Here is a 25,867-nt window from a genome sequence, read left to right on the forward strand (position 1 = left end):
TTCTTTAATCCGCACGACTGCTTTATTGTACAAAAAGTTTCCAGGAACAGTAAATTAGTTTTAAAAAAGGACCAAAAAAAGTCATTTTGGATAGAAGCGCTTCACTAATTGCTTTATTTAAGCACACAAGAAGAAAAGTCTTATCTGACCAATTAGGTTGGAAGGGTTTTATTACCTTTAAGAAGCCATTAGCTAGGATAAAACACTGAAAGCACTTGTGTCAAAACAAATAAATAATGCTCTCTCAATTAGCAGAGAAAGCGGTAAATCCGTTAAATTAGAGACATACACTGCTTCACGTCCATGGCGAAGACAGCACCCCCCACCCCCAAATTAATACGAGAAGAGACAGTAGATTTCAGTTACAATCTCGGGAAAGATCTGGAGCTTTGGAGACCCCATGGTCAACACTGACTTCTCTCCTCTCCGGTGCCGTCCAACGAACCACCCCAGGACATGCCGGAGGGCGCAGGTGTCCGGGGCTGAGTCCAGGGGTGCCCGGAAGGAGCTTTCCCTGCCGACCCTCTGCTCTGCTCGCACCGCAGGCGGGGAAGAGGCGGCCGGCGCTCACCGCGACCAGAGCCTGACAGAGGGACGCCTCAGCCTTTTTGCAGGCAAGGGCTGCCTGCAGGTGCCCGTCTCCTTAGAGGGGAAGAATGACCCTGAGGGACCAGGACTCCATGACCAGTTTTCTCTTACTTGCCCCAAGGCTGCTGATCTTTCCCTGATAAAGGCTCAAAAGAAAAATACAGTGTTTAGAGCAGCTGGGCCCGCTGGCGCCAGGTTCTGGGGCGGCCTCCCGCCGTGGGGCGAGGCTACGGCAGCAGACAGTGGCCCCACGCTGGCTTCACACCACTCGAGATCCTTGACACCACGTCTGTTTAGCTCTATTATTTAACCCAAATGGGGTGAGGGGGTAGGGAGCAAAAACCAACCCCGATCACCCCTATTAACTGAAAATAAACATAAATAAATGGCGATCCCTTCTTTCTTGTGGGATCCTTTCTTAAAGGGTCACTTTCCTTCAAGGGTAAGACTGAGCATGTTAAAAGCTCCACCAGTCATTCAGTAGTGCCGCTGCAGGCCGACAGGCAGGGAAGAGCCCTGCCCGGCGCAGCCCTGCTCCTTGGGGAAGCTGGTCTCCGGGACACCCAGACTCTGCCACCAGATTCGACTCGGCTGAGTGGGGAGTGCCTAGAGCTCCTCACGAGGTCTGGAGAAGCCCCACATGTCGGGGGTGATCCAGGAGGTGGGGGTTCATATTTCCCGACCCTTTTCCCAATAAATAACTGTTTGTCAGGGAATACCACGTGATTTCCTGAAATGCCAGGGGCGTCTCTAGATCATTCTACAGTCACGGCAGTAATATGAAAACCAGTGGCCTCCTGGAGTCACAGACGACTTGGGAAGAGAAGGCTGGGACGTGGGTTTGGGTATTAAGACCATGATCTGTTTGGATGACTTGAACCTCTGGACTTGAGTATAAGTTTCCAGAAACCTACTTTAAAGTCAATTCTAAAGAGATATTTTATGTGACTGATCCAAATAAAGGACGGCACATTTAATGAAGTCATGCTCTTCTCAAACTTTTTAGGAGAGGTAAAAAACAATGGAGGAGCCATTGGAAATTATACAAAGACCATTAAAAAGATACTGGTGTCTCAAGACCCAATAAAACACGAACAACTTCAGCTTTCAAAGTCGCCATCACTTTCCACATTATTCTACAGTTCAAGAAATATATTCGAGCACCATATTGATGATAGGTAAGTAAACGGCAAAGTCTTGCTTTGGCGATCTGATTCATGCTCACGCAAAGGAGGGATTTCCTAATCCAGATTGTCACAATCTGCAGGAACGCGCCTACTCTCTTGGGCACGTTAGCAGCAGGGAAGGAGCTGATAGATCATACCACTGGTGGCGTATTTGACTTTGAAATGGAGCGATGTTTGGTTAATAATTTGAGATCCACTAATCCTAAATGGGGCGGCCCGTTCAGAAGGGCCTGTGTGTAAATTCACAGTTCATTAAATGGTGTCTGGCTTGAACAGGCCATCACGTGGCTAGTGTAGCAGTAATGGATTGAGCAAGGACGGCTGGGTACGAGCACAGGGACGCACTGGCTGATTCTGGTGACTTCCACGACGCTGCTCATCTGCCATTTGCATGTTTTCTGGTGAGGTCGGGTTGAATCACCAACTTCTAAGTTTAGGTGGTTTTGTTTAGTAACCCCTTTTGGTTTACAGTAGAAGATGCAGGGCACGGATTCTGGATGAGGAACAGCCCATTTACAGTTAACTCAAACTTATGAGGCCGTTGTAACCGGCCCATCTAAATGTGTTAATTACCATCAATGATGGTTTCTTCTTTTTCACACTTTGTTACTCTGATCATTAACAGTGATGGAAAAGCTAAATTAAGTTAATGGGGAATGGATTATAAATTCTTAAAGGACTTCTCAGTTTGTTTTCAACAGGAAAACATACAAAGAAAGATGAAGAGGCATTTTTGCCTCTACTCACAAATTTTTGGTACCAAATTTCTTAAAAACCAGATGGTTTTTAAAAAATGTTTCCAAAAATTATTTTAACATGTTGCTCCGACATGACAGCTAAAAAAATAACATATGCACATACAGTATCGACCAACTTGTGGAGTGCCTGTAAACATTCAACTCATTTTTCTCTTTCTAAAAAAAATATATATTATCACTGATGACACAGCTCAATCTCTATTCTGCAGCAGTAGCAAAGGTCCTTAAATTCTTGACAACGAAGGAAAACCAGAAGCCCGTCCCTCTGCTTGAGCACGACCGTGACGAGGAGTCCCGGCCGGCGCTCGCGGCCCCCACATGGTCCACAGCCTGCACCTCTGCTGTGCCCGCGGGGTGGCCATGCCCCTCGCGCCTGGGAGGCCATGCGGGTGGCACGCGCAGCCCCACGGACGCCTAGCGAGACTTCACACCGATGAGGACAACAATGAGGACAATGATGATGACAAATAATATTAAAATCACAAGCATCTTCCGATTCTTCCTTTGATACTGCTCTGCCTATAGAGAGAGGGGAAAAAGGCTGTCATTTTCCCAAAAATCCAAAATCAAGTCTCGTTGTTTCCAGTCCTGGGCCTGCGGCTCTGTCTGCATCACTGGCTCCTCTGCCACAGGCTACGTCACGTCACTACAAGCCCTGCCGTCAGTTCTAGCACGTTCCTCAATGCGGGGCGGACAGCCTGCAGGAGGCCGGAGCTACCGAGCTACCCTGGGTGCACGGGAGCCGGCCCGGGCCCACAAAGGACACAGGCTGGCGGCAGGAGCCCCAAATTCCACCCCAGGGCTGGGTGGACCTGCTTCTCCTCACCTTCCACTGACCCCAAGGAGCCACTCTTTTGAGGAGAGCCTCCTGTTTCTGGACACAGCTTTTGGGATGAACGTATACCTCCTCCGTGATGACCTTCAACAACAGGCTGAGGTCACCCCAGCCAGTGTGCATAAACTGACGGGCCCCCAAGAGGGGGGGCGTTTTCTGCCTCCCCTGATGCTGGAAACAGGAACACTCCTCTGCTGCAACGGGAGTGCGAAAAGTATGCCCTACGGGTCTCAAGTGCACAAAGAGCCTCCCTGAGATAATCGCTCGCCCGCAGTGCTTCCGCCAGCATGACAGACAGGAGCTTCCCGAGCTCAGCACCCGCTGCACTCCTCCCCTGCCCACAGCCGCCTGGAGGCCCTGGGCAGGGCTGGGCGGCGGGGGCGGGGAGGGGGACGCCCTCACTCACACCAAGCCTGTTGTGCTCACACAAAAACGCCCCACCTGGGTTCCTAGGGACTGACCCGGGAGAGGAGTGTGGCCGAGGAGGGAGCTGCGAGGTTGCCCTCCCCAGGTGATGCTCCTTCACAGGGAAGGACACAAAGGAGCCAGCCTGATGGAGACGTATGAGAATGTCCGATCTCTTCTGCTTTACCTCTGCGGTCCCCACCAACCTTCTGACTGGTGGTTTTGTTTCCTAAGGGAGCCTACACACCCACAGGGAGGGAACATCGGGGCAGGCAGATTAACGCGTCTGCAGAGTCCGGCCCGTGCGAAGCCACCCCCAGCTCCATCCTCCTCGGGGACCGCCAGGGGACTGGCCAGCCACGCCACTGACAGCAGTGTGACCGGAGGGGGAAGCCGGAGCACGTTTGCTGCTCTAATACGGAACCTAGAACACCAGGGAAACCGATATGAAACGATATACTTTAAAGCTTCTCAAAGCGATTTATAAAGCAGAACCCAAAACAAAATTTCTAGTTCCCACTGGATTTGTACACTCCTGCGGAGAAAGCTCTGCCCTTTATCTGTGCCTTATTACAAAACATGTCTCACTAGCTTTTATTTAAGAAACTTCAAAACCAATGCATAATTCAACAGCGTATCAGAAAGTGGGTATTTCAGAGAAGAAAACTCAAGCTAGTCACCAGTCATTCATACACAGGTTCGGCAGCTCAAGAAGCTCTCTGCTTGCCCGGGGCAGGGCCTTCCCTTCCATCGTGCGCTGGCGTCACCCCGTGCCCTGCCGCGGCCGCGAGCACACGGGAGGTGCAGGGATCCCTTTCTGTAAAGCTGGGGTCATCGTCAGACGGGGCCACCCCTGCCACGGAGAGCAACCAGCTCCCGAACGGCGGCAGAGCCGTCCACGCGCAGACCGGAGAAAGGCTCATTAGCTGGCTGCGGCCTCACACGGTCTCAACAGCCGCACGGAGATGGGCGGGACTTACTGGACTTGCGAAGGACGAGCGTCCGTGCCTTTTAAAGAAAAGACGCTCCCAGTCACATGGGGGGCTGCTCGGCTGCCTCCGGGTGTTTCTCAATACTGGTGACAAGATTCCTAAGACGCTTCCTGGTTATTTTTCAATAAAGATCATGAAAGGCAGCCCAGAGATAGCTACCTTATTAGCGAAGACTACGAGAGCTACTCTCACTTCAACGAACTATGCTTTTCTCAAGGTGGCACACAGACATACTGCGGTAATTAAAAGGGAAAATGAGATTTTTATCTGCTCCAGAGCAATCCTCTGCCAGCAACGCATCAGAAATGCGTCACAGCAAGAGAGACCTGAGTTGGCAGCAACAAGTGGACAGAATGTTCGACCTAGCAAACGCCCATTCCCTTGATTTCCTAAAACAAGAGGAGCCAAAGAATGAAATAATTTCTGAAAGGAAGAAACGCCCCATTTCTTTATAATCTCCTGTCACTTCTCAGCAATGTTCGAATCCAGGTGCAAGGTGCCCGTGGAGTGGCTCCCTGCAGCAGGGTGACCGGTCCCCCGCGGTCGGCGCCGCCTACACAGACACGGGGCGTTCCTGCACACCCCGCCGCTGCGGGACCCCCCGTGCCCCGGGTACTTGAGAATGGCTCCCCGAACTCTCGGCTGCGGAAACGCACGGCATTACCTTGTGAAGCTGTTTCAGGCCGTCTTCGGTCTTAACACAGGACTGCTCAACGTTGTAGTCAATTCTGTCAAGGACTGTACCCTGAGTGAGAGATGACAGTTACAGACGACCGACAACGGCCACTGGGAACCTGCAGCTGCAGCCGCCGTGACTCAAGCACTATCTGTTTTACTCAACCGCTGCTAGAAAGGGGCACACGGAAAGCTCTGGAACCCGTCATCAAGCAGTATGAGCCACTCAGAGGCAGAGTGCCGTGTTAGTTACATGAAGTCTAACTCATGAGAAAGAAATACTGACAAACTAAGCTTTCGTTTCCGGATTTAGCCGCTCTAACATATGCCACACTCAGCCTTACTGCCTTTAAGAGATACACGGCTGAGCGGAAACAGGCTCTGCGAGGCGCGGGCCTGACTTCTGTGCCCATGGGCTGCTTAAATGCTTGGATTCCAGTGAGCAGAGCGCGCTGGTTAAGCTAGGCCCAGTCACGATTAGGCCTGGAAACCGACCAGCACGCCTGTCAACGTCGACACGGGTGTCCACAGGTCAGAGCAGAGACAGTGAGCTCCGACCCACCATGTAAAATTACACGTTTGCCTCAAGGGGAATTTTGTTTTTAATTGTTTAATCTGTCGGTTCAAACGGAAAGAAGGGAACACCAGGCTATGTGGAGAACAGAGCTCTTAATGGAACCCGCTGCATCAGACGAGGTGGCAAGCGCAGTTCCTCGGGAACCGCGAGAGTAATTACTGTAACTAGATCTTCCGCGGCCTCAACACTCCACTGTGCAGCTGGTTGCAGGGGGATCAGGACCCAAATCCCTGCTGGCAAGATAATAAAATACCCTAATCAGATTGTAACACTGAACAAACAATTTAATTCTACTTGAAAGCTAGTGGTTCCAGTTGCCCTTACACAGTAACCTGCCAAAATTAGAAGGGAAACCTTATCTATTGCCAGAATCACTGCTGAGTGGGGGCAGAACTCACCAGACCCCCCGGTAGGGTGGTCTCATCAGCATCCTTGAAGTATGGGCAGAGAACACGAGACCGTCTACCCATATTTATCTTTCACTTAAAAAAATAAATGTTATCAGTAGCTTTATAGGAAATGGACATTAGTATATGCCTATCATTTGCACATACGCAGACCCATGTAAGTGTGTAAGCACACACACACACACACACACACACACACACACGGGGGGAGGAGAGTCAAATTTTGTTTCCCGACACGAATGCAGACTCGAGAGTCTCCAGAAGGACCAGATGTCCCGGCAGGAAGACTCGGCGATGAGGAAGGTAAAGCACATACCTGCTCTACGATCATCGCTCCCAAGTCCCGGAATATCTCATTCAGGTCGGAGATGGACTGCACGATCTGGCGGATCTCCCGCTCACGCTCCTCCACCATCAGCGTGTTCTGCTCCACCAGCACCAACTGGTCGTCTGTAAAACCCTAGCGAGACAGGAAGCACCGGATTTGTAGCTTTAGATTCTCCTCTTCCCCCACCAGATGGTACACTGTACAGCTGCAGATACCATCTAAAGACCGAATTCTGAAAATATTTCTATAAAGCACATAAACACAACACATAAGCACTTATTTTTCCCTGACAGGAAAGATCCGAATTCCTAAACAAGCAGGACGGTCTAAAGCACTAGGGGCCAAAGCAGGGGACACGAAGAGAACCCATCTGCGGCTATGCAGGGCCGAGCAGCAAAACCACCGGGGGTGACCCTGCACTTCTCTGGGTTCTTCCCAACGTGCGGTGTGCAGACTGCTTTCCCGAAGGTTCTGGAAGGCAGACCGCAAGGCCTCCTTGCAGCCTACAGGAAGGAAGGAACAGTACGGCCCCCATGACTGTTCCTCCACCTGCTGCAAAAACGACCTGACGGATGTACAGGTCAAGCAGCGCTGCCCCATCGGCATTGCACGGAAGCTACAGGTCTATGAGGAGAAGGAACAGAACGGAGCGCAGATGCACAGCAGCCCGTCTTGCAGCCCCTTCACGTACCCGGTCATAAAGAGTATTATCGTCTCCATCATCCATTAGTGGTACTGATGTATCAAAAAAATGCTGGGATCTTTCCTCTCGATTCTTCATGCCTATCACAGATAGGAATTCACTTTACTCGAGTACGTAAACCATCCTGGTTACTGTTCCACCATTAAAAAGGGGAAATCTAGAGTAAAACTCAACAGTCAAAATGGAGATATTCTTAGCTTTAAAAGGAGCCTATCTCCAACAGAGGCGGGGGTAGAGTCAAGGGTTATAAACAGGTAACGATATGCACGCACTGAGGGTTATTCAAGACAAAAACCACACTGTACACATGTACAACTCACTTGATGCCAAGTGAGTGACAACGGGACACTTAAAGCCACCTGAGAGACTCTAAGTGAGGCAGAAATATTTAATCTAACTGCTGCTACAAAGCATTTTTTTAAAAAAATCAGTATTTCTCTCTAGAAGCATCTCTAGCAACAATTCCAAATGGCCCTAATCAAATTTCAGAAGTATTGAAATTAAAATACAAATATGCCAGTTGTTAAAGGGAGGGGGAACTAGGGAGGGGGAACTAGGTTTTGGTTTTTGTTTTTTCGGTATGTGGGGAGACTACTGATTATAGTGGCATCAAGTAAAACTGTTTATGAGGTAATTCGAATGCGGCTGTGGCCAACCAGACTTCCCACTGTCTGGAAGAGAAGGTGGGCTGAGTGGGTCACTAGTGCCAAGCAGCCAGCAGCCAGGGGTTCGACTGCTCCCAGAAAGGGTTTCCAGGCGCTTGAATGCTTCAGTCGTTATGGAAATAGAAAGCTTTCACGTCATCACAGCGGATTTCACCTCTTTGTTGGCAGCTTCCCCCAACCCACCATCTGGAGAGCTACAGGCTTCACAAACGTGCGGCAATGATTCTCCCACGATTCTTGAAGCAGGACGCTTCGCTGCTTGTGGGCTGTCCTGACAGCCTGTGCCCAGCCTCCGTCCAGGCAGCACCTCCCGTGGGGGCCGCTGGGGGCGGGGGCTCCCGTGGGCACCGGAAGGTGTGAAGTTCCCCCAGGGGTCATCACGGAGGGCGGAGGAGGAAAGGGAAAACGAGCAGCGAAAGAGAAGGATGAAGACCGAAGCGGTCCGCGGTCCCCACGCCGGCATCCTCGCGACCCCCAAGCCCTCAGGGCAGCCGGTGACACTCACGTTTGAGGTAGCCCGACTGCGCGTGCCGGAAGCCGGTGGACAGCTCCTGCAGAGCCTGCGCCAGTGAGGCCACCACGTTGCGAAGGAGCCGCTCCTCCTGCTCGGAGCAGGCCCTGCGCGCCCGGCTGGGCAGAGCCTGCACGGCTCGCTGGCACCTGTGGAAGAGCTGGGAGGACAAGCCCACGGCTCGCAGCGGGCCGGGAAGGGGCCCCGGGCGCCAGCGCCTCCGCACGCCCGTCCCAGGGACAGCATCCGCGCTGCTCACGCACATGGACCTCGGGCAAGGGGACCAGATCAAAGTTGCCGAAGGCCTCATCTACATCCTCAGAAAGACCCGGCCAGACGGGAACGGACGCGGGGCGCACCTTCTAACGCACCGTCACGTGTTGCCCTGCTGTTGCAATCTTCTCACTTAACCCCCATGCCCACCCTGGGGCAGGCATTAATAGGACTGTTCCCATTTTATAGATGAGAACACCAGAGTCAGAGGGACGAGAACCATGGCGTTGTTACCTTGCCAAGAGCTGGAATTCCAACATTCCAACACCCAGGGCTCTCCCAGAGCACCCAGCCCCTCCACTGAGGATCACAACCAGGAGATGCACACAAGTAAAAAATGTAAAACACTAGAGCTCCCACACTAGTCAGATTACTTAAAAATTACTCAAGTTGAGCATTTTACAAGGAATTCTTCTAGGGTACTAAGTTCCTCGAGGTACTAATACACTCGAGTCTTGGGCAACAGCTCCCGATCTTTTCCGATTACGAGGACCATTTTTTAACATGAATAATTTGTAATCACTAGTACACAATTAAAGGTACACACTTCTAAATCCGTCCACGGTGGTATCTACTGACAACTGAGAAACCCGGCCCCATTCCTCTAAACACATGCTGATTCTTGGGGGGGAACTCAGGGCCTCACGTCCCTTTGTGAACTTGGGGTTGGGAAGTGTGATCTGATTTAGAGTCTGCACCACGTAATGGCTTTTGAGAGGGTCATGAGAAGGCTGGGAAATGCCCGTCCCCCCTGGGGTCCATCTCCATCCTCACCTGAGTGATCTCTTGGGTGGTGATTTCAATGGCGTGTTCCTGCTCGCTGCTGTCATCCAGGGTAGGTCTGTTCAAATGCTGGTCGTGAAGGCTGGCTAATTCCTTCATCTTCTGTTTGATCCGGCCGACATCATACTGTATCTAAACAAATGAAACCACCAGGACCCCACTGATGCCCGCCAGGCGTCGTGGGCCTCCCAGACCATCAGCTGCACTCGAGTACAGAGCGCAGGCTTCGGCCGACTTGTAGGCTCACTGACGCGTGAGCAACTTTTCATTCAAACACCCCCCTCGTCACACGGTTCTTCAGTTTCTCTCTATAATCTAGGTAGTCACTCCTAACGCCAAGATCGCGCGCGCACACACACACCTCTTCTTGGGGTGTGTGAACTGAATAAACCTAAAGCAAAGTATTTCCAGGGACGCACACTCAAGCGTAACGGGGTCAGTCTTTGCGGCAGAGGGCGCAGCAAACATCGGCATCATCATGACTTAAAGAAATAAGAAAGTATGAAACTAACATTCAACTTACTTCATCCACTCCGTCCACCCATTTCGGAGGTGACCGTTTTGTCACGCCAATTGCTGCTTCTGGATCTAAGCTAATGCCTGACACCAGAGCCATACGGTCATCAGCGAGCTACGGGGAAATAAAGGGACATGAAAAAACATCATTCAGACGCCACTCCGACAGGCAAACTCTTACACCCTCTTAAATGTCGCTCCCTAAGAAGACAAAAAAATGGAGCAGTAAGTGCACTTGCCTGATCATAAGCTTGCTCTGAAACTGCTAGGATTTGGGACTGTTTTCCTATCTTTTCATGCACCAGTTCTTAATTTTCTTGGACATACTTGTGAACATGAATTTGACTTGATCTGGCTATAGAAATGTAATAAAAAAAATCAACAAAAGATCCTTAACAGAAAGACCTCTTAGTACTAGTACTGTGTAACAGACGACGGCATGAACCTCAAAAGTGAATGCGATCAGATACAAGTTAAAAAAAAAAACACGAGGTTACAAATGGACTCAAACAAAACGTTCAACAGGAGCGAGGTTCACTCTCACACATTTAGCTTATTTTGGAAATGGGGCTGATCCAGTTATCTTGGTCACAAGATCATTAACTGTGTGTTAAAATCTGTGAAAGAACTGCCTAAAACGATTAGCAAATTACCCACCATTTGGCAAAAGCCACCCTGAACAATCTGCCCGCGATCCTGCCTGCCGCGTCCTTTCTTCAGCTCAATGTCCACAGGCAACGTTTTCACTTATTTTGAAATGATACCGAGAGCTCCCGTTGATTTTCCCTGCATAAGACACTGCCTTAGACAGCCTTGAAGATGGGGAGGGTGATCGTGGGTCTGGCTTGGTTAAGCTGTTCTCTTGCCTAGAGGCAGTGAACAGGTTCAAAGAAAACTGAGGTGCCTCCAGACTCAGAATTTAGAACTGCCAGTTTCCAAAGATCCAAATGATGATCAGAAAATAATGGAAAACAATATATAAAAGTCTTGCACAGGTAATACTGTGTAAATTTTCTAAATCGTACTGCAGAACTGGGTGAAGAATTTATATTGCTTTTCTTCCCCCTTCCTTGCATTTATCTAAATTTATTTTTTCATTCATTTAGCAAATACTTGTTTGCTTTTCTAATAAAGGAACAAGGCAAAAGTTAAAAATCCACAGATAAAGAGGAAAAACAGAACGTAAGGAAAAACCTACATTAAAAAAATTCTTCAAGTAATAAGCCCTAAATCCTGAACAGTTTATGGCAAAATTCTTACAAGCAAACTGGGGTCTTGCATCTGCCCCTGCGCCCCCCACCCCTCGCCCAGTTCTGCCCCCAGGGGCTTAGGGCCTTCTGCACATTCACACCATGTGCAACGACCACACCGAAGGGACCAGAATCCTCGTAACTGCTCCTGGAGCGTCTGTGCGTCGTGATTAAGGCACCAGCATTCCGCCGCCGTGTGGACCCTACAGGACCACGGTGTCATCTGCGGTTGTAAACAAACCGTGCGCCATCCAACCTGTGCGATCCAACCTGCGGGATCCGGGGCGGAGTCCACGACGCTGTAGCCCTCAGGCGCGGCTCATTTTTCAGAGCTCCCTAATAGGGATCTTACGTTCTTTGTATGGTTTTAGTCCTCACAGAAACTAGGTGAGCTAGGAACTATTATTCCAATCTGTAAATGAGGAAACTGAAACTCAGAAAAGTTAAGGAGCTTGCCCAAGGTCACAATCCCGGGACAGACGACCACCCGGCGGGCGGACTCCAGAAGCCCCATCTACTGCACAAGCTGCCCGGCACTTTGGCAGGCCGGGGAAACAGAACTGCAATTTGTTAAGAAAACAAATCAGGACAACAAGCCTCCAGATTGAAACACAACCAGGAAACACAGTCCTCAGCCCCAGTCCCCCCACCAACGGTGCCCGGGACTACAGGGCAGGCTCCCAGGGAGCGCACAAGCGAAAGTGGCCTCCCTCCCTGACCCTCTGTGGACGCGGCGATGAGGGTCAGACTCATCCTAGACAGAGCAGGACAGACAGCAAACAGCGGAGCTGTCTGTTCCTCCAATTCCTGCTCCGAAGTCCCCAGGAGGTGCGCAACCTCGTGCAGGGCAGAGGGACCGGCCATGCACATAGCAGTGCTGGACACAGAGCCGTGGGCCCGCGGGAGCAGAACGGGAACCTCCACCTTCAGCTCTTAAAACTCAGCGAGGCCCAGAGCTGCTGCGGTGCCTCCTCACGGGCAACACTGCTCTCCCGATCCTGGCTTATCACCCAGCCCGCTATGTTTTATTATTGTATCATTTTCAATGGCGTAATAATTTGTTTTATTTATGGCTTTTAAACTCAGGATCTCACTTTGTACTGTTTTTACAAACATACTGAACTAAAAAGATACAGAGATGGTATTTATCTAAATTTATCTGGATAGTAATTAGTATCATTTTAGCTGAAACTAATGAGAAACTGTCAGATGAGAAAAGTCAGTTGAAGTGGATCCACCTCTTTTCAGCAGTACTTAATTTTACTCAAGAGCTTTGTTCCCCCCAAAAATGCATGTAAGTTAAAACTGGGGCAAACACATTTCTCTTTCAATGCTCTAAGGAAGCCTGCTAATGAAGAGACCCCCGCCCACAGGGACAGACGCCAGCAGGCCACGCCGGCCCTAGCATCCCCTACACTGCATCAGGGTTTTGCCAACTGGAAAAATGGGAAAACCTGTCCCCTCTCTTACATAGTCTATAGCCATGCTTACCGTGAAAAAGAAATTCAGCAGTACTTGGACGAAATGTGTCGTTTATTTTATCAGTACAAACTTAAAATTTAGAAAACCACATTGTTTTGAGAAGAAGAAACACAACTGAAGATAAATGTCAATTATTTGAAACAGGAACAAAGATGAACATTAAAAAAATATATTTTAAGTGCAAAACAATCACCCTTTCAGTTTCAGAAACCTCACTTCACATTTGAGAACATGTTTTCTTATTTTTTTAAGACCAGGACATATCAGTTTTCAAGCTGCCATTCTAGTCAACACAGGCTTTAAAAATGGCCAGATTTTTAATTCTCTTTACTCATCCTTGCTGAATTTCAACTTAGTTCTCTTTCTGAATATAGGACACCAGTCTTTAAAGCTTTTCTTAAATGAACTTGTGCTTCTCAAGTAAAATATCTTCCCCTATTTTTTGAATTAAAAAAAAAAATTAGTAAAAATTATACTCATAAGAATTTCAGAATTCCTGTCTCTGATTTGTAGCTCTGTCCTCCGAGAACTGTGGGGGTGTGCGACCCTAACCCAGGGTTGCCAACACGGGAAAATTCCAAGAGAAGCTCAAAACAGCACACCCAAAAAGCTTCTTTCCCTCCCCACCAAAAAGACTTCTTACTAGTCTCACTCAAGTCATCTTTCGCCCTTGATCCACTCTGGACGTTGACATTCGCCCCTAAAAGAGCACCAGACGGTACAGACAAGCTCTTGATCTATGGAAGGAATGCACACACACACAGACTCTTACGAATCTGGCTGCTCCGAATACAGAGCCTCCCTACTCTTAGAAAACCCTGAGTTAGTAAGATTAAGGACAAGGCAAAGCCTCTGTTGAGATTAGCATGGTCAGACACACTCCCCCTCCCACCCCCCGCCCCCGACCCTACGTCTAAAAATAAAATAAATAAACTACGTTCAGTCATAATACCTTCGCAACAAGAAACAATACCCACAATTCTGGATTGCTTGTGGCAATGAACAGTTAGAAAGTCCAGAAGGGACGTTGGAAACTACAGCCCGGCCACCCTCGCTCCCACGTGAGATCATTAGGAGCGCACATGATGAAGTCAGGCCACAGGCAGAACTCAATCAAGGGATGTCAGCACTACCGTGTGCTTTTTAAAATCTGTGAAAGTTTTAAAATAGTGATTACTTTTTCTGGTTATGAAACAATGAATGTTCAAAACAGACACCTTTTTAAATATACAAAAAAATACAGAAATAAAAAATAAGAGAATCACACCATCCAGACAGATATAAATGCTGCTAGTTTCACTGATTTTCCTTTCTTCTCAAATTACTACACACGTCCTTAAAAAAAATCAGTAGGGAGCAATGATGGCCTGAGTTGTCGGTGCCGCCCTTCCACTAAACTGATCTCTGTACCCCAACAAGTCTTTGGAGGGGACTGCCCCCTGTGGTACAAATATGGACAATGAGCCCCTGCCTCCTCCCTACCATCGCCGGCTCCCCCATGACAGACATTGTCAGCAAGTGACCAGTGGGCCCAGTCTGGGGCCCCCATGTCCCCACTGTATCACTCCCCGCTGCCCAGGCTAGGTGGTTTGAGAGCTCGACATTTACTTCTTGTAATTTTTTATTATGTCCTATTATGAATTTTAAAAGCCCAACAGCTTGGGAGATGACTTTGTTATAGAAGAGGAAGTAGACTAGAGCAGGGAGCAAAGGAGAGGGCCGGATACTTCTCTGGGTTAAGAGAGTAGGGACGCCGCACCTGGTACTTCTGGAGAAGGAAGAAGAGCGGCCCCCCAGGCTGCAGACTTTCAAGCTGATCTAAGTAGGAGAATGACAGTCTAATGCGGACACACGACGGAGCGCCACCGGCTAGGATGGCTTTACTCCGGGAGACCCAAGGGATGTAGTCAGCAAAGTCTGCTCAGACCTCAACTCCAAAGGGGTGTGCTTCCACCTACCTCACGCCCAGGACCAGGGGGTCACTCTCACCACTCCCGGAAGGCACGGATTTGCAGCCCCCCCGCAGCCCCAGTGAGGCAGGGCTCTGGACCCCCTTCCCGAACATCCCCAGCCCCTACCTCAGCCCCTGGGAATTTAGCTGTGACAAGTGTACAATTATAACCAGCTGGGTCAACAGTATGTAGATGGAGCGAAGTAAATAAAATGCAATTCTGGAAGCTACACTCCATACAAGATGGACTGGGTCTGGACAAAGGACACGAAGGGCCAAGTGAAGCGCTTGAGCGCACGAGGCAGCCCCGTGCACAGGGAGGGGACTGGGCTTCGAGTCCCGAGAATTCCGACAGCACGCGAGCTGTGTGTGGCGAAGGGGCTCTCCACGCAGGGTCTCTGGTGACAATGTGGAGAGCCCCTTTAAACGCCCAGAAGCTAAGAAGAAAAGCAGAAGGGCCTGCTAGCTCCAACAGTGGAAGGAGGGAGACTGGAAATCGGCTCAGAGGGCCAACCCTGAGTGCCCCGACTTTAGATATGCTCCCCATGTGGACAGTGGTCAACGCGCCTTCAACCCAAGTTGTCCTATTGTTATTGTCCCCCATCGCACACTTCCCTTTGGGGGTCGTAAGACCCTTATCTCCGAACTGTTCAACAAGGGGGAACACCTGTCCTACAAGGCCTCCTCCCTAAGCCCCAGACCTTCACGCCGCTCGAGCTGGTCAGCAAAGCCAAGGGCATCCTGCCGGCCACGCCCCGGAGAGGCTTCCCCTCACTGTGTGCGCTGCAGCCGCTTCTCTCGCCCGGGCCCAGGCCGAGTGCTGGCAGGGAGGCCATGGCACGTGGCTCAATGAGCTACCCGCTTCAGGGTAGCTGCTTTTACATCCTAACTGTTTTTTCATGACAAAAGTAATACATGCACATGTTTTAACAACAGATGTCCAACCTAAGGAAAAGGTGAGCGATGAAAGGAAAGTTTTTCCTCCGTCCCAGACTTTCCCTGGACGGTGTCCCCTGCAAACTCTTTATGGTGTCTCTTCAGAAACCTTCTAAGTACACACAAGCACCAATGTGAGTCCTTCGTCTCTAAATCAGAAACGAGAGAGCGGGAATCCCATCGTGGTGCTATCTGGCCCTGGGCTCCTTTGCTCTCAGCCACGGGTCTGGAAGCTCAGGGGGCTGCGCCCGCGGGGAAGGGCTACGCTCAGTACGAGGGACGGAGCGTCCGCGGTCTACCTCACTTATTTCAGCAGTTCTCCATGCAGGATACTGAGGTTGTTCCCTGTCTGTTGCTATTATCAACGAGTAAAACAGGATTTTAAAGCCTACAGGTAGATAGTTATCTTCTAGTTAGGAGCCCCAACGGTTTTGAAGATAGTCAACCTAATCCCAGCTCACTGGTCAGACTTCTAAATTAAAAAAAAAAAAAAAAACGAAACCAAAAAACACCCTCCTCCATTACTCTTTTTAAAAGGTCTACCCTCGGGAAAAATAATTTTACCCCTTTGCTGCTGAAACGAGTGATGGAGACACAAAATGGACAGCCACAGTTCAATCTCCTTTCTCCTCGACCCTTCCATTAGCGCTTCTAGAATAAAGTGCTAGGAATATGCACCCTCTTCATCTTCTGGGTGAACTGTCAGTAAGTCAGGAAAAGGGCAAAAGTGTGCTGCTGGGAAGGGGGCAGAAAGCAGACCCTGCACCCTCCAGCTCAGTGAGCACACACGGAGGCTCACCGGCCTCTCTCCAAACACAAGGCTGTGAAGCCTCCTGGGCAGGTCCACGGGGCCCGAGCCCTCCTTCCCTTGGGCTCTCCCCGGACATCACGTCCTTCTGTACTCCATGTGAGTTACACACGTAAGCCTAAAAACAATCTAGTTTTTGGAAGTTCAAGAAAAGGCTCCATCTTTACTGCTGTCAAAGTTGAGACACTTTCCTAAGAGCAGTAAATAATAGTTCCTTAAGCCCTTCCCTAAACCACCAATTTACCTGGTGTGAAAGCATATTAAATAAATCCTGAGGATTAAATTGTTAAGCACAACAATTATAAGTAATCAAAATAAATGCTAAAATATATGTAAGCTCTGTTAGCGTTCTGTATATGACCAAAGACTTCAGGAAAAATCCAACATAATTTTATTAACTAACATACAAAAATATTCAAAACACAATACCTCATCCAGCTCCTGAAGAGACATGTCGTTCCCATCAGTCCCATCCAGTTAGGGATCGCAGAGAAAAAGAAGGATGGGGACAGACAGACAAGGTATGGTCAGTTGAGAGAACACTGATCTTAAGCAACTTTAAAGCAAACTAAAAATAAAGATCCACTAACCCAGGCATTTAAAAAATCTTCCCCTGTTGATTGTTCCTTTAAAAAAAAAAAAAGCTACATCAATATATATTTTTCTTTATTTACTGTGATTGTTGTTTCGGTGAATGATATAGGAAACAAACAATAAACAGCTGTAAAAATTAAAATACAATAGACAAATAAAATACACTTGCTTTAGTTTCTCTAAAATATAATGCCAATCTGTTTCATAAATATAAACTATCATACACAATATTCTAAATTTCCCTTAGGAAGATTAAAAAAAAAAAAAAGAAAGCAAAGCTAAAATGCAGTTTCACTGTGTCAAATACATGTACATTCAGCATGTAAATCAGCCCTGCAAATGCAGCAAAATTAGAAAATGAACACCCCACAAAAATCATCTATGGCTGTATTCAGATAATATTTGAGTGACCACACATGTAAGGTCTCTACAAATTCAATCCCGCAGACACGGCTTTATCCGTGGTAATAAGCAAGCCGAGAAACCATTCTTCCCCGGAGAGAGACACAGGTGGTAAAAGAAAAGAAAAACTCTTCCCATTTGCTTGCCATATAGTATTACTAGTCTAGAAAGCACATAGTTATTTATAAGCTATTAGAAAAGCAAGTAAACAAAACAAAACAAAAAGATAAGGAGAGATTTTTTTTTTTCCTAAGGGGGTAGGAAGGAAGCAGCACCGGCAGCCAGAGGATTAAGTTTCAATTTAAAACTAAAGGTCCTTTTTCAGATCAACATGGAACTTTATCTTCTGAACAGATATTTACTAATGATGGATAATCTACACAACTGGGTCTTTTTTTCTTTTGTGTAGTATTGATCAGTGAAATAATTAGTGGTAAATTTCAATAATCAACTGTGTTGGTTTTTTTTTAATGCTTAGCAGTAAATTTAGAAAATTAAAAACACAACTTCCTTATTTAAAAATTAATAGTGCAAATGAAACTGGTCTATCAGGGCCAAAATATTATTAAACAATGACAGTAATAAAAAGTGTAATCAAGCAATATTCCTCCATGTAACAATTCCATTAGCTGACATTCTAGAAAGCTGAAAGTCCTCTGCATTCCTTCCACAATTTGCTTTGAGAGCAAAGTGGACTATATTTACATATACACCCTGCCGTAACAGGAGTACTAGAACATTTTAACAGAGAAGATAGTGTCAAATGGAAATCTGATTTAATTACCTTTTACTTTAAAAAGAAAAAAAGAAAATGTTTCTATTTTTTAAAAGCTTTAACATTTTCATCAAGAAAGCACTGAAATGTTTGTATTAATAAAACAAGGCACAGGGCAAACCCCTAACTTTGGGGTCTCCGTCTGTCCATCTGCCTGTTCTGCAGCAGCTCCTTGGCATCTGATCTTTGAACAAAGTGTCACTGCAAACCACGGTTAAGATCTCTGCCACTCGGGAGCCTGTCCTCGATTATTAACCAAGCACACACACCCTGATCTTTTGGTTTCTACAATTATTAGTTGATAAGAGGTGAAATCAGAATCACCGGCTAGGTAAGACTCTCTCTATGGCAAGTAACAAAACTAAGCTTCAAAATCTATAAATCCATTTCCCCAATCTCAGAGCTTAATGGCCGAGATGAGGACAGACCCAGGTGTTTGGGCCGCCTTCCACCCCACCTTCCAGCATCTCTAATTTTATTAACAATTCAGGGAATTACTAGCCATAGGCAGCTACTACATACCACATCTGGAATTAAATTCAGAAGGTCATCTTTTCAAAGAGCACCCCCCTACCCCGCCCCGCCAATCCCATTTTGCTATTCAAAAAGAGAAGGCCTTCAAAACTCCCCCAGCCACCAAATTACCAGAAAATTCTGTCAGGACCCAAATTAAAACATTTAGAATTACCATCAGGAAAAACCAAAACACAGCCAAATGAAAACACGTTACTACACATCATCACCTTCTAAATTTTACAATGTCTAAATCTAGGTTTCTGACCTGCTCATGGCATATAATCAAGCAAATATTGAAACTCCAAGCAGCATGTGGAATTTATAGTCTAAAGAACTTTCTACATAAAACTGAAAAGTAAGTGGAAACGCATCTGTGTTTACTCAGGAAGTCTGGGAAAGTTGAGCAAACGGAGTTGGAAGCACAGGTCTATGCTCGAGTGCTGTGTACTTTATTTCCGTTACTGCACAAATAAAAGTTTGCTTCACTTTCATCCAACAAAGTACCCTTATTCTCAAATAAGCCTCACTGCTCAAAGGGAATCTTTAGAGGCAGGAAAGCAAATGAATCTAAAGAGAAATATACAATGATTTCATACTTGGATTCTAAAGACAGAGAATTAATTTTCCAACAGACTCAGTGTGGACGAGAACCTTCAATACGCTGGTAAAAATGGACTCTGTGTGGTTGCTAACTGACATACAGAAGATGCTAGCCTAGTGCAAGAAAAAGAAAAAAAAAAAAAAAGATTTAAACAATGGGTTCTTCCATTTCCCAGGACCTGCGCCACGAGTCCTGGAAGGGCAGCCAGCACTGCTGTGGCCCAGTGGGTTAGCACGGGCCTCTGGAGCCAGGCTCGCCCGAGGCCCCAACCCAGCACCCTGACTCGCCAGGCGGGTGGCACTGGGCGAGCTCCCTGACTCCTGCAAACCTCAGTTCCCTCATCTGTCTCATGAGAAAAACAACAGCACCTGTGTGACAGGCCTCTGTGAGGATGAAATGAGGCCACACACGGAAAGTGCCCGCGTGCACACAGCCCCGGTGCCAGGCACACAGTCAGCTCCCAGTAAGCCCTGGCCAATATTACCGTCAAGACTGAAGAAGGATTTCAGATTTCCTACAACCTTAGTTAATCCTGAGTATCATTTTTTCCCCTAAAGCATACCATGTTTCATTAAAAATAATGTGCTAGTTCCAAACTAATCTAAGACCAATTAACCCCAGCTTCCATTTACAGATTGGGCGTTATTTTCAAGCAGAGGACAGGTCAAGCAGCCAACGCTAACCTGTCGCTCCAATCCCTCAATCAGACCAGTCTCAGATCAAAGCAATCACGCGCGTCCTACAGCACCTCATTAGACGGAACAACAACTCAACAACTACGTTTCATTAAGACTTGACACGTTTTTTTGGAATGATTATTTTACTTTGTAAATTCATTTCAGCTACTTAAAGCCAAGCTGCCTGAAACTGCTTGAATGAGGGGGTGCCTTAAAACCTCCCCTTGGCCAAAACAATGTCAGAGTTATTTCTGCAAAGCACTGGAGCTGCTTCCCGGGATTTCTGCATGAACCGGGCTGATGGGCACGGGGACGCTGTGGACGCTGTCTCCTTTTTAAATGAAAGCTAGGGCTGTGTGCTGGGCCAGGAGAAACCGTACTGAAACCCTAGAAATCACCTAACTTAAGCCCCTCAATTTATAAATAAGGCAAAGACGTCGGAAGGGTTTAAAAAGCTTGCCTACAGACACATTCAGGGTCAGCCGCAGAGTGCGACGACTAACCCTACATTCCCAGACTTCAAGTCCTGCGCCTGCCTTTATTTCACACCTGCCCTTGAGGCACAGCGGCGACCGGGGGAGCCCACACTGAGGCCCAAACACAATGAATGAGAAATGCCAACCACTGCATTTTGCTCCACATCTAAAAATCAAACCCCAGTCTGTTTCTAACAATTTGTTTTACCAGTATCAGTACAAGCAAAAACACAATGAAGTGGAATTTTGTTCAGTTCTGGGTGGTAAACTTGAAAAAGCACACAGAAACACTAGGTTTCATTCATAGGCAAGAAACTTAACCAGGCTGTCTGAGCAGGGACTGCTGAGCTAGACGGAGAAAGCTCTCGGCAACGCGAAGGCTGCAGGGTTATCGTGCAGAAGGAAGAGACTTCCCGTGTCAGAGACCCCGAGGGCCAGCACCCGAGCTAGGACCACAGGACACAAGGTACAGAGTTGGGGTTCATATGGGCAAAGACTTTTTTTGGTAGCACAAGAGGTGGGATGCCTGGCTGCTGGAATTTCCTACAGCCGCCATGGAATGTGGTCAAGGAAGAGAGGCACAGGGGTTATCACAGAGGGGATGTCGGGTCAAGGACCTTTAGGTCTCTGCTGGCCCCAGGGACTTCGTTTTGTCGCTGTACATCCTCCTTAAATTCCTGCTTAGCTGTGACATATTTGCCTGAATGCTGCAAAAACCTCTTTCAGTATGCATGCATGTAGGTACGCACAATAAGCCCCCCATCACCACCACCCAACTTCTGGGGGTTTTTCCCCCTCCAAGTAGGATGCAAAAAAAAAAAAGCATGTTTAAGTTTCTTGAATGATACGGCTTTAGGTGTACTTGGTTTTGAGGTGTGAGATACACACATGCATACAACTTGACAATTTCCACAGCTTTTTCCTTAAATAAGGATGTGAATGTTCAGATTTAAAACTTGAAAAAAAAAAACAAAACCCCAAACCCCCAAACTATCAGTTCAATGTGATTTACTGATTTCTTTTGGGCTGTGTGTAAGGTAACACATACACACTAAAATCAACTTCTACAGCTTTTTCTAACTAGGAACTAGAAAATTCAGGTTATGATTTTTTAAATTAAGTTAAACTCTAAAATTTAGTTGCTTCCTTTTTAATTACCCAAGTTTTACATATTTGCAAATTGCCTCCTTTTAATTATTTTTCTCATGTTTTTAGTGACCTGTATATATCTTTTAAGTTTTTATTTATAATTTTTCAAACATATAGAAAAGTATGTAAAATGGTATAATGTCACCCCACAGAGTCCTCAACAGGCTTAAAAATCAGTAATACTTTCTCTTATTTGTTTCATCTGGGGGGGTTAAGTATATAAAAAAGTGGCATTTTAACATTTTACTACTGAACATTTCAGTAGGTATCTCTGATAAAATTAACAAACTTAATTGTAATTAATTAACTCATCATTACTAATATCACCTAAAACCCAGTCTATTTTCAAATTTAACAACTATGATTTTCTTTGATTTGCTACTCGGTTATGAAATTTCCAATTCAGAAACGAGGTGTTAACATTTCTATGAGCTAGATATGCAGAGAAAACACTGCCTAAGTTATTTGATCAAGTTTTAAAAAATTGTGTTAGACATGGCTTTCTTCCCAAATGTTTACAGCACTTTTCCAACTTCCAGAAAAGTCGAAAGAATTATACCCTGTACTTAGTCATGTTAACACTTGCCATGTTTGATTTTGTGTGTGTGTGTGTGTGAACCGTTTCTGTTGAATCAATTGTAAGCAAACTGAAGATATAATACTTTGCCCCGGAACGCTTCAAAAAATCTGACATGCCATGTGTTTTTTTAATGTGCACAAAAATATGAATGTGTATTTTCTTTTTAAATTCTAACTTAAGCAAGCCATTTTTGTTTAATTGCAAATTCTGTTTTTTAGATCCTCTGAACTGACTACAAGGATATTTTACATGATCTGACTGCTTACAATCTGAGAAAAATTCCAAATAGACTAATCGAGGTATGTAGTATTTTAAATGGTAAAATACACAGAACATATCTTTGAATGTTCTGAGATGTGTGTATTTAGTCTGATCCTGAAATCTATTTTCAAGAAATTGTCTGAGTTTGCTATACATATCTGCACCTTTTGTTGACATGTCTATTTTTCCGAACTGTATACTCCAGCCATCCATATTTAATTATCTGCCTTAGCTTTTATATATATATGTATATATATACACGTATATATATATACATATATATTTTTTAATTGCCCAACGTAGAAAACCATTTTTAAAGATGCACTTTAAAAAAGCTGCCCGGCTTAGACACCAGGTTTTTAAAATGTCTGATTTAATAATTAATAAGAATAAAAGTCTCATGTTACCCAATGGTTCAGGGCATTTTGAACCTTATATACGATTAAAAATTTAAAAGCAAACAACGTTTTTCAATAAATTAAAACTGATACCTTAGAAACATTAATGTGAGTTTTAGTTCTGTGGGGTTTTTCTCCCCCAACAGTAGCATAAAATCAAGGCATGTAAGGAATATGTAATTTTGACATCTTATTTGATAAAACTAAAGTTCCATTGAGGAGTTTTATTCATTCGGTTTGTACTCTCTAATTCTTGGCTTATTTCAGAACCTTCTTTCCAAAATCTGCACTGGAATTAGCCTGCCTCCATTTACACTTATTTCAGTAGAATAAGATTTCTTTAGTTAGCATGCAGGGAAAAAAAAAACACATTCACATTCTTAAGTAAATAAAAATCTAAACACACCCCACCCCTGTTTTCTACGCTTTTAGACCCGACTACACTATTTTATTCCACCAACTGTTCACACGGCTTGGAACAGTTTTTCTATAGGAGCAATATGGCCAAAGACATTTTCTAGTTGTGATTTACAAAAAGGAAAAACTGTCTTTGTGGACGGTCTTCCCGTCCCCAGGACACATGGCACGATTTTCAGAAGCATTCAGTAAAGTCACAAAGGGAAAAAATGAAGCAGCAACGCGGTCCCTAAGGGGAGAGGTAACTGTGAGACGCCCCAAGCTGCGTGTCTGCAGTACGATGCCCGGAGTCCGGTCCGGGGGTCGCCTTCCTTCCCCTCCCGCCGGTCTGCAGCAAGGAGCCCCCACTACCAGCTAGTTCTGTCCCTCACTTTCCCATTTCCGGCGCGCCCGGGCTCACGGCCTCGGCCGGAGCATGCGGACCCTCGCCTCGAGGAGCAGCGCACGGGAGCGCGAGACGCCGGGGCGCCGAGGGGAAGGCGGGCTTCTCGGAACAGCGACCGGCCCGCCTGCCGCCCCTGGCCCGGCCTCCGCGGCAGGCTCCACCGCGGGGTAAGGGAAGGGCCAGGTAACCAGACCCGAAAACACGGGCGCCTCGGGAGGTCGGCTTTCACGGACACACCAAGGGTTCGGTGGTGGTGGTTTTGTCTTAAAGTTCGAACGGGGGGAAAGCTTCACGTCCTGGGTGGGCCACGCGAAACGACGGTCCTGGCGCGTCGGGGTCGCACGCGCGAGCCCCGGGAACAGCCAGGCGGTCGTTCGCCGGGAACGCGGCCCCAGCGGGGCGGCGAGGCCCGCAGGAGAAACGGGTGGGAAAACCGACGGGAAACACCACCAACCGCGCACACACCCGCACGCACACACCCGCACGCACACCCGCACGCACACACACCCGCACACACACGCCCGCGCCGCCTCCTCGTTTTGGGGGCGGCGGGGGGGGGGGCCGTGCACTTGCAAGGACGGCGGTTCCGCGAGCCCGCGACCCGGCCGCCGGGACCCAAGCGAGGCCCCGTGTGGGGGCGGGGGGCGGGGGAGGGGGGCTGAAACAAAACGAGACAGAAAAGGCTTCGGAAAGGCCCCCCGGTCCCCCCCAATCTTCGTGTTAAAACATATGTAAATTGGAGGCGGCCCGTGGTGCGGGGCCGGCCGCGGCGGGGGCGGGGTGGGGGAGGGGCGCGGAAGTGAGCGCGCGCGGGCCGGGCCGGGCGGGTCGGGTCGGGTCGGGCCGGGCCGGGCCGCGGGGGGGGGGGGGGGGGGAGAGGCGGGCCGGGCCGGGCCGGGCCGGGCCGCGCCGGGGGCCTGGCGCTTCCGACGTCGCTCAGCTCCTGACTCGCGTCTCGTTTTTTCCAACAGAGAGACACACAGACAGACAGACAGGCAGAGCGCGGTGCGCGGCGCGTGTGGGAGGCCGCCGGGAGACTCACCGCAGCAATGCTACGTGAATGCAGAGGGCTGGAGGTGGTGTGACTACTCACTTGCTCGGCTAACAGCTGCCGGGTTTGGATGGAATTATTCCGCAACAACAAGAAAGCGTCGGTTAAACGCCTGGTGGCCATGGCTCACCCTCGGGGACCCCCCTCTCGGGCCCCCCGCCCACCGAGCGTCCTGGTTTTGTCACTTTCTCTCTCTTGGCCTGGCCCAGGCGGCCCGCCCCGCGCGGAGACCCCTCTGGACAAGGCCCCGAGCCCAACAGGCGCAGCTTTGCGCCTCGCCAAAGCGCGGAGACCCCTCCCCAAATAACCACCTAGGCTTTGCAATTGTCTGACTCCCCCTCCTCAGGCCTGCCTTCGATCTCTAAGCACTTGAATCCCCCCAATCCTTGCCGGGCTGGCCAGCGTCCCGGAGACCCCACCCCAATCCGACCTCGGATCTACAAGCGTCTAACTCGCCAATCCGGCTCTGGGCTGGGAGGCCCTGAAGCCCCCTACCCCCCTTTAGTCTCGGAGACCCCCAAGGGTCTGTGCCCCCTGCCCCTAACTGGGCTCGCAGGCGTCGAGGCCCGGCCCCCGAGGCCTGCCTCTGACTCAGTTTCCCCCCCAGAGGCCTGGCCCAGGCCTCCTGTGGACGACCGCGGGGCAGGCCTGGGCCCTGAACTCCAGGGCGCCTGGCCCTCCCTTCCTGGGCCTGGTGCGAGCCGGCTAAGGCCCGGGCCCGACCTCCTGACCCCTTCCCTTTCTGGGCGGCCTGGTCCTCCACTGCCACAGCGGCCTGCGGGCCTGCAGGAGGGCAGCAGGGCCTGCCTCCCCAGCCTCCTCACTCCTCTTCTCCGGCTCCCTCCATCCCCGGATCTGACTGCAGCTCAGCCCCGGGCCGTTTCCGTGCTGTGGTCCCGGGTTCTGGCGTCCCCCCGGCCCTCTTCCTGTCCGTCCCTCGCGAGTGCCCCCCTGC

General features: G+C 48.4%; 1 protein-coding gene and 1 long non-coding RNA gene across 10 annotated transcripts; one reads left to right on the forward strand and one right to left on the reverse strand.

Annotated features, from left to right (window-relative positions):
• Positions 1 to 25,790, reverse strand: STX16 (syntaxin 16). 9 transcript variants are annotated; one of them, XM_032350214.1, is made up of 10 exons: positions 24,955 to 25,020; positions 17,060 to 17,071; positions 10,443 to 10,558; positions 10,211 to 10,318; positions 9,679 to 9,819; positions 8,626 to 8,791; positions 7,444 to 7,535; positions 6,741 to 6,884; positions 5,430 to 5,510; positions 1 to 3,052 (listed from the first exon to the last, which is right to left on the reverse strand). In XM_032350214.1, exons 4-10 carry the CDS (start codon positions 10,301 to 10,303, stop codon positions 2,948 to 2,950), a joined length of 822 nt encoding a protein of 273 aa, XP_032206105.1. In that variant the 5' UTR covers positions 10,304 to 10,318; positions 10,443 to 10,558; positions 17,060 to 17,071; positions 24,955 to 25,020; the 3' UTR covers positions 1 to 2,947. The 9 variants fall into 9 exon arrangements, with proteins under 9 accessions (XP_032206105.1, XP_032206104.1, XP_032206098.1 ...); XM_032350213.1 differs by having other exon boundaries at positions 24,904 to 24,964; XM_032350207.1 differs by lacking the exon at positions 10,443 to 10,558 and having other exon boundaries at positions 24,904 to 25,790.
• LOC116594742 lies at positions 20,797 to 23,711 on the forward strand. The gene is made up of 3 exons (XR_004287392.1): positions 20,797 to 21,137; positions 22,619 to 22,699; positions 23,492 to 23,711. It is a non-coding gene; the product is annotated as an uncharacterized LOC116594742 (long non-coding RNA).
• Positions 25,791 to 25,867: the final 77 nt, after the last annotated feature.

The sequence above is a fragment of the Mustela erminea genome, chromosome 7, assembly GCF_009829155.1.
Source record: "Mustela erminea isolate mMusErm1 chromosome 7, mMusErm1.Pri, whole genome shotgun sequence".
In the NCBI taxonomy this organism is placed as follows: domain Eukaryota; kingdom Metazoa; phylum Chordata; class Mammalia; order Carnivora; family Mustelidae; genus Mustela; species Mustela erminea.

Bases quoted from the DNA above. Each gene is read 5' to 3' on its own strand.
- STX16 (XM_032350207.1), bottom strand. From the start codon at position 25,035: ATGGCCACCAGGCGTTTAACCGACGCTTTCTTGTTGTTGCGGAATAAT. The intron at 7,536-8,625 runs GTGAGTGTCACC...TATCTGTGATAG, and splicing joins GCAGTCGGGCTACCTCAAAC to GCATGAAGAATCGAGAGGAA. The intron at 5,511-6,740 runs GTATGTGCTTTA...TCTCTCACTCAG, and splicing joins GAGCGATGATCGTAGAGCAG to GGTACAGTCCTTGACAGAAT.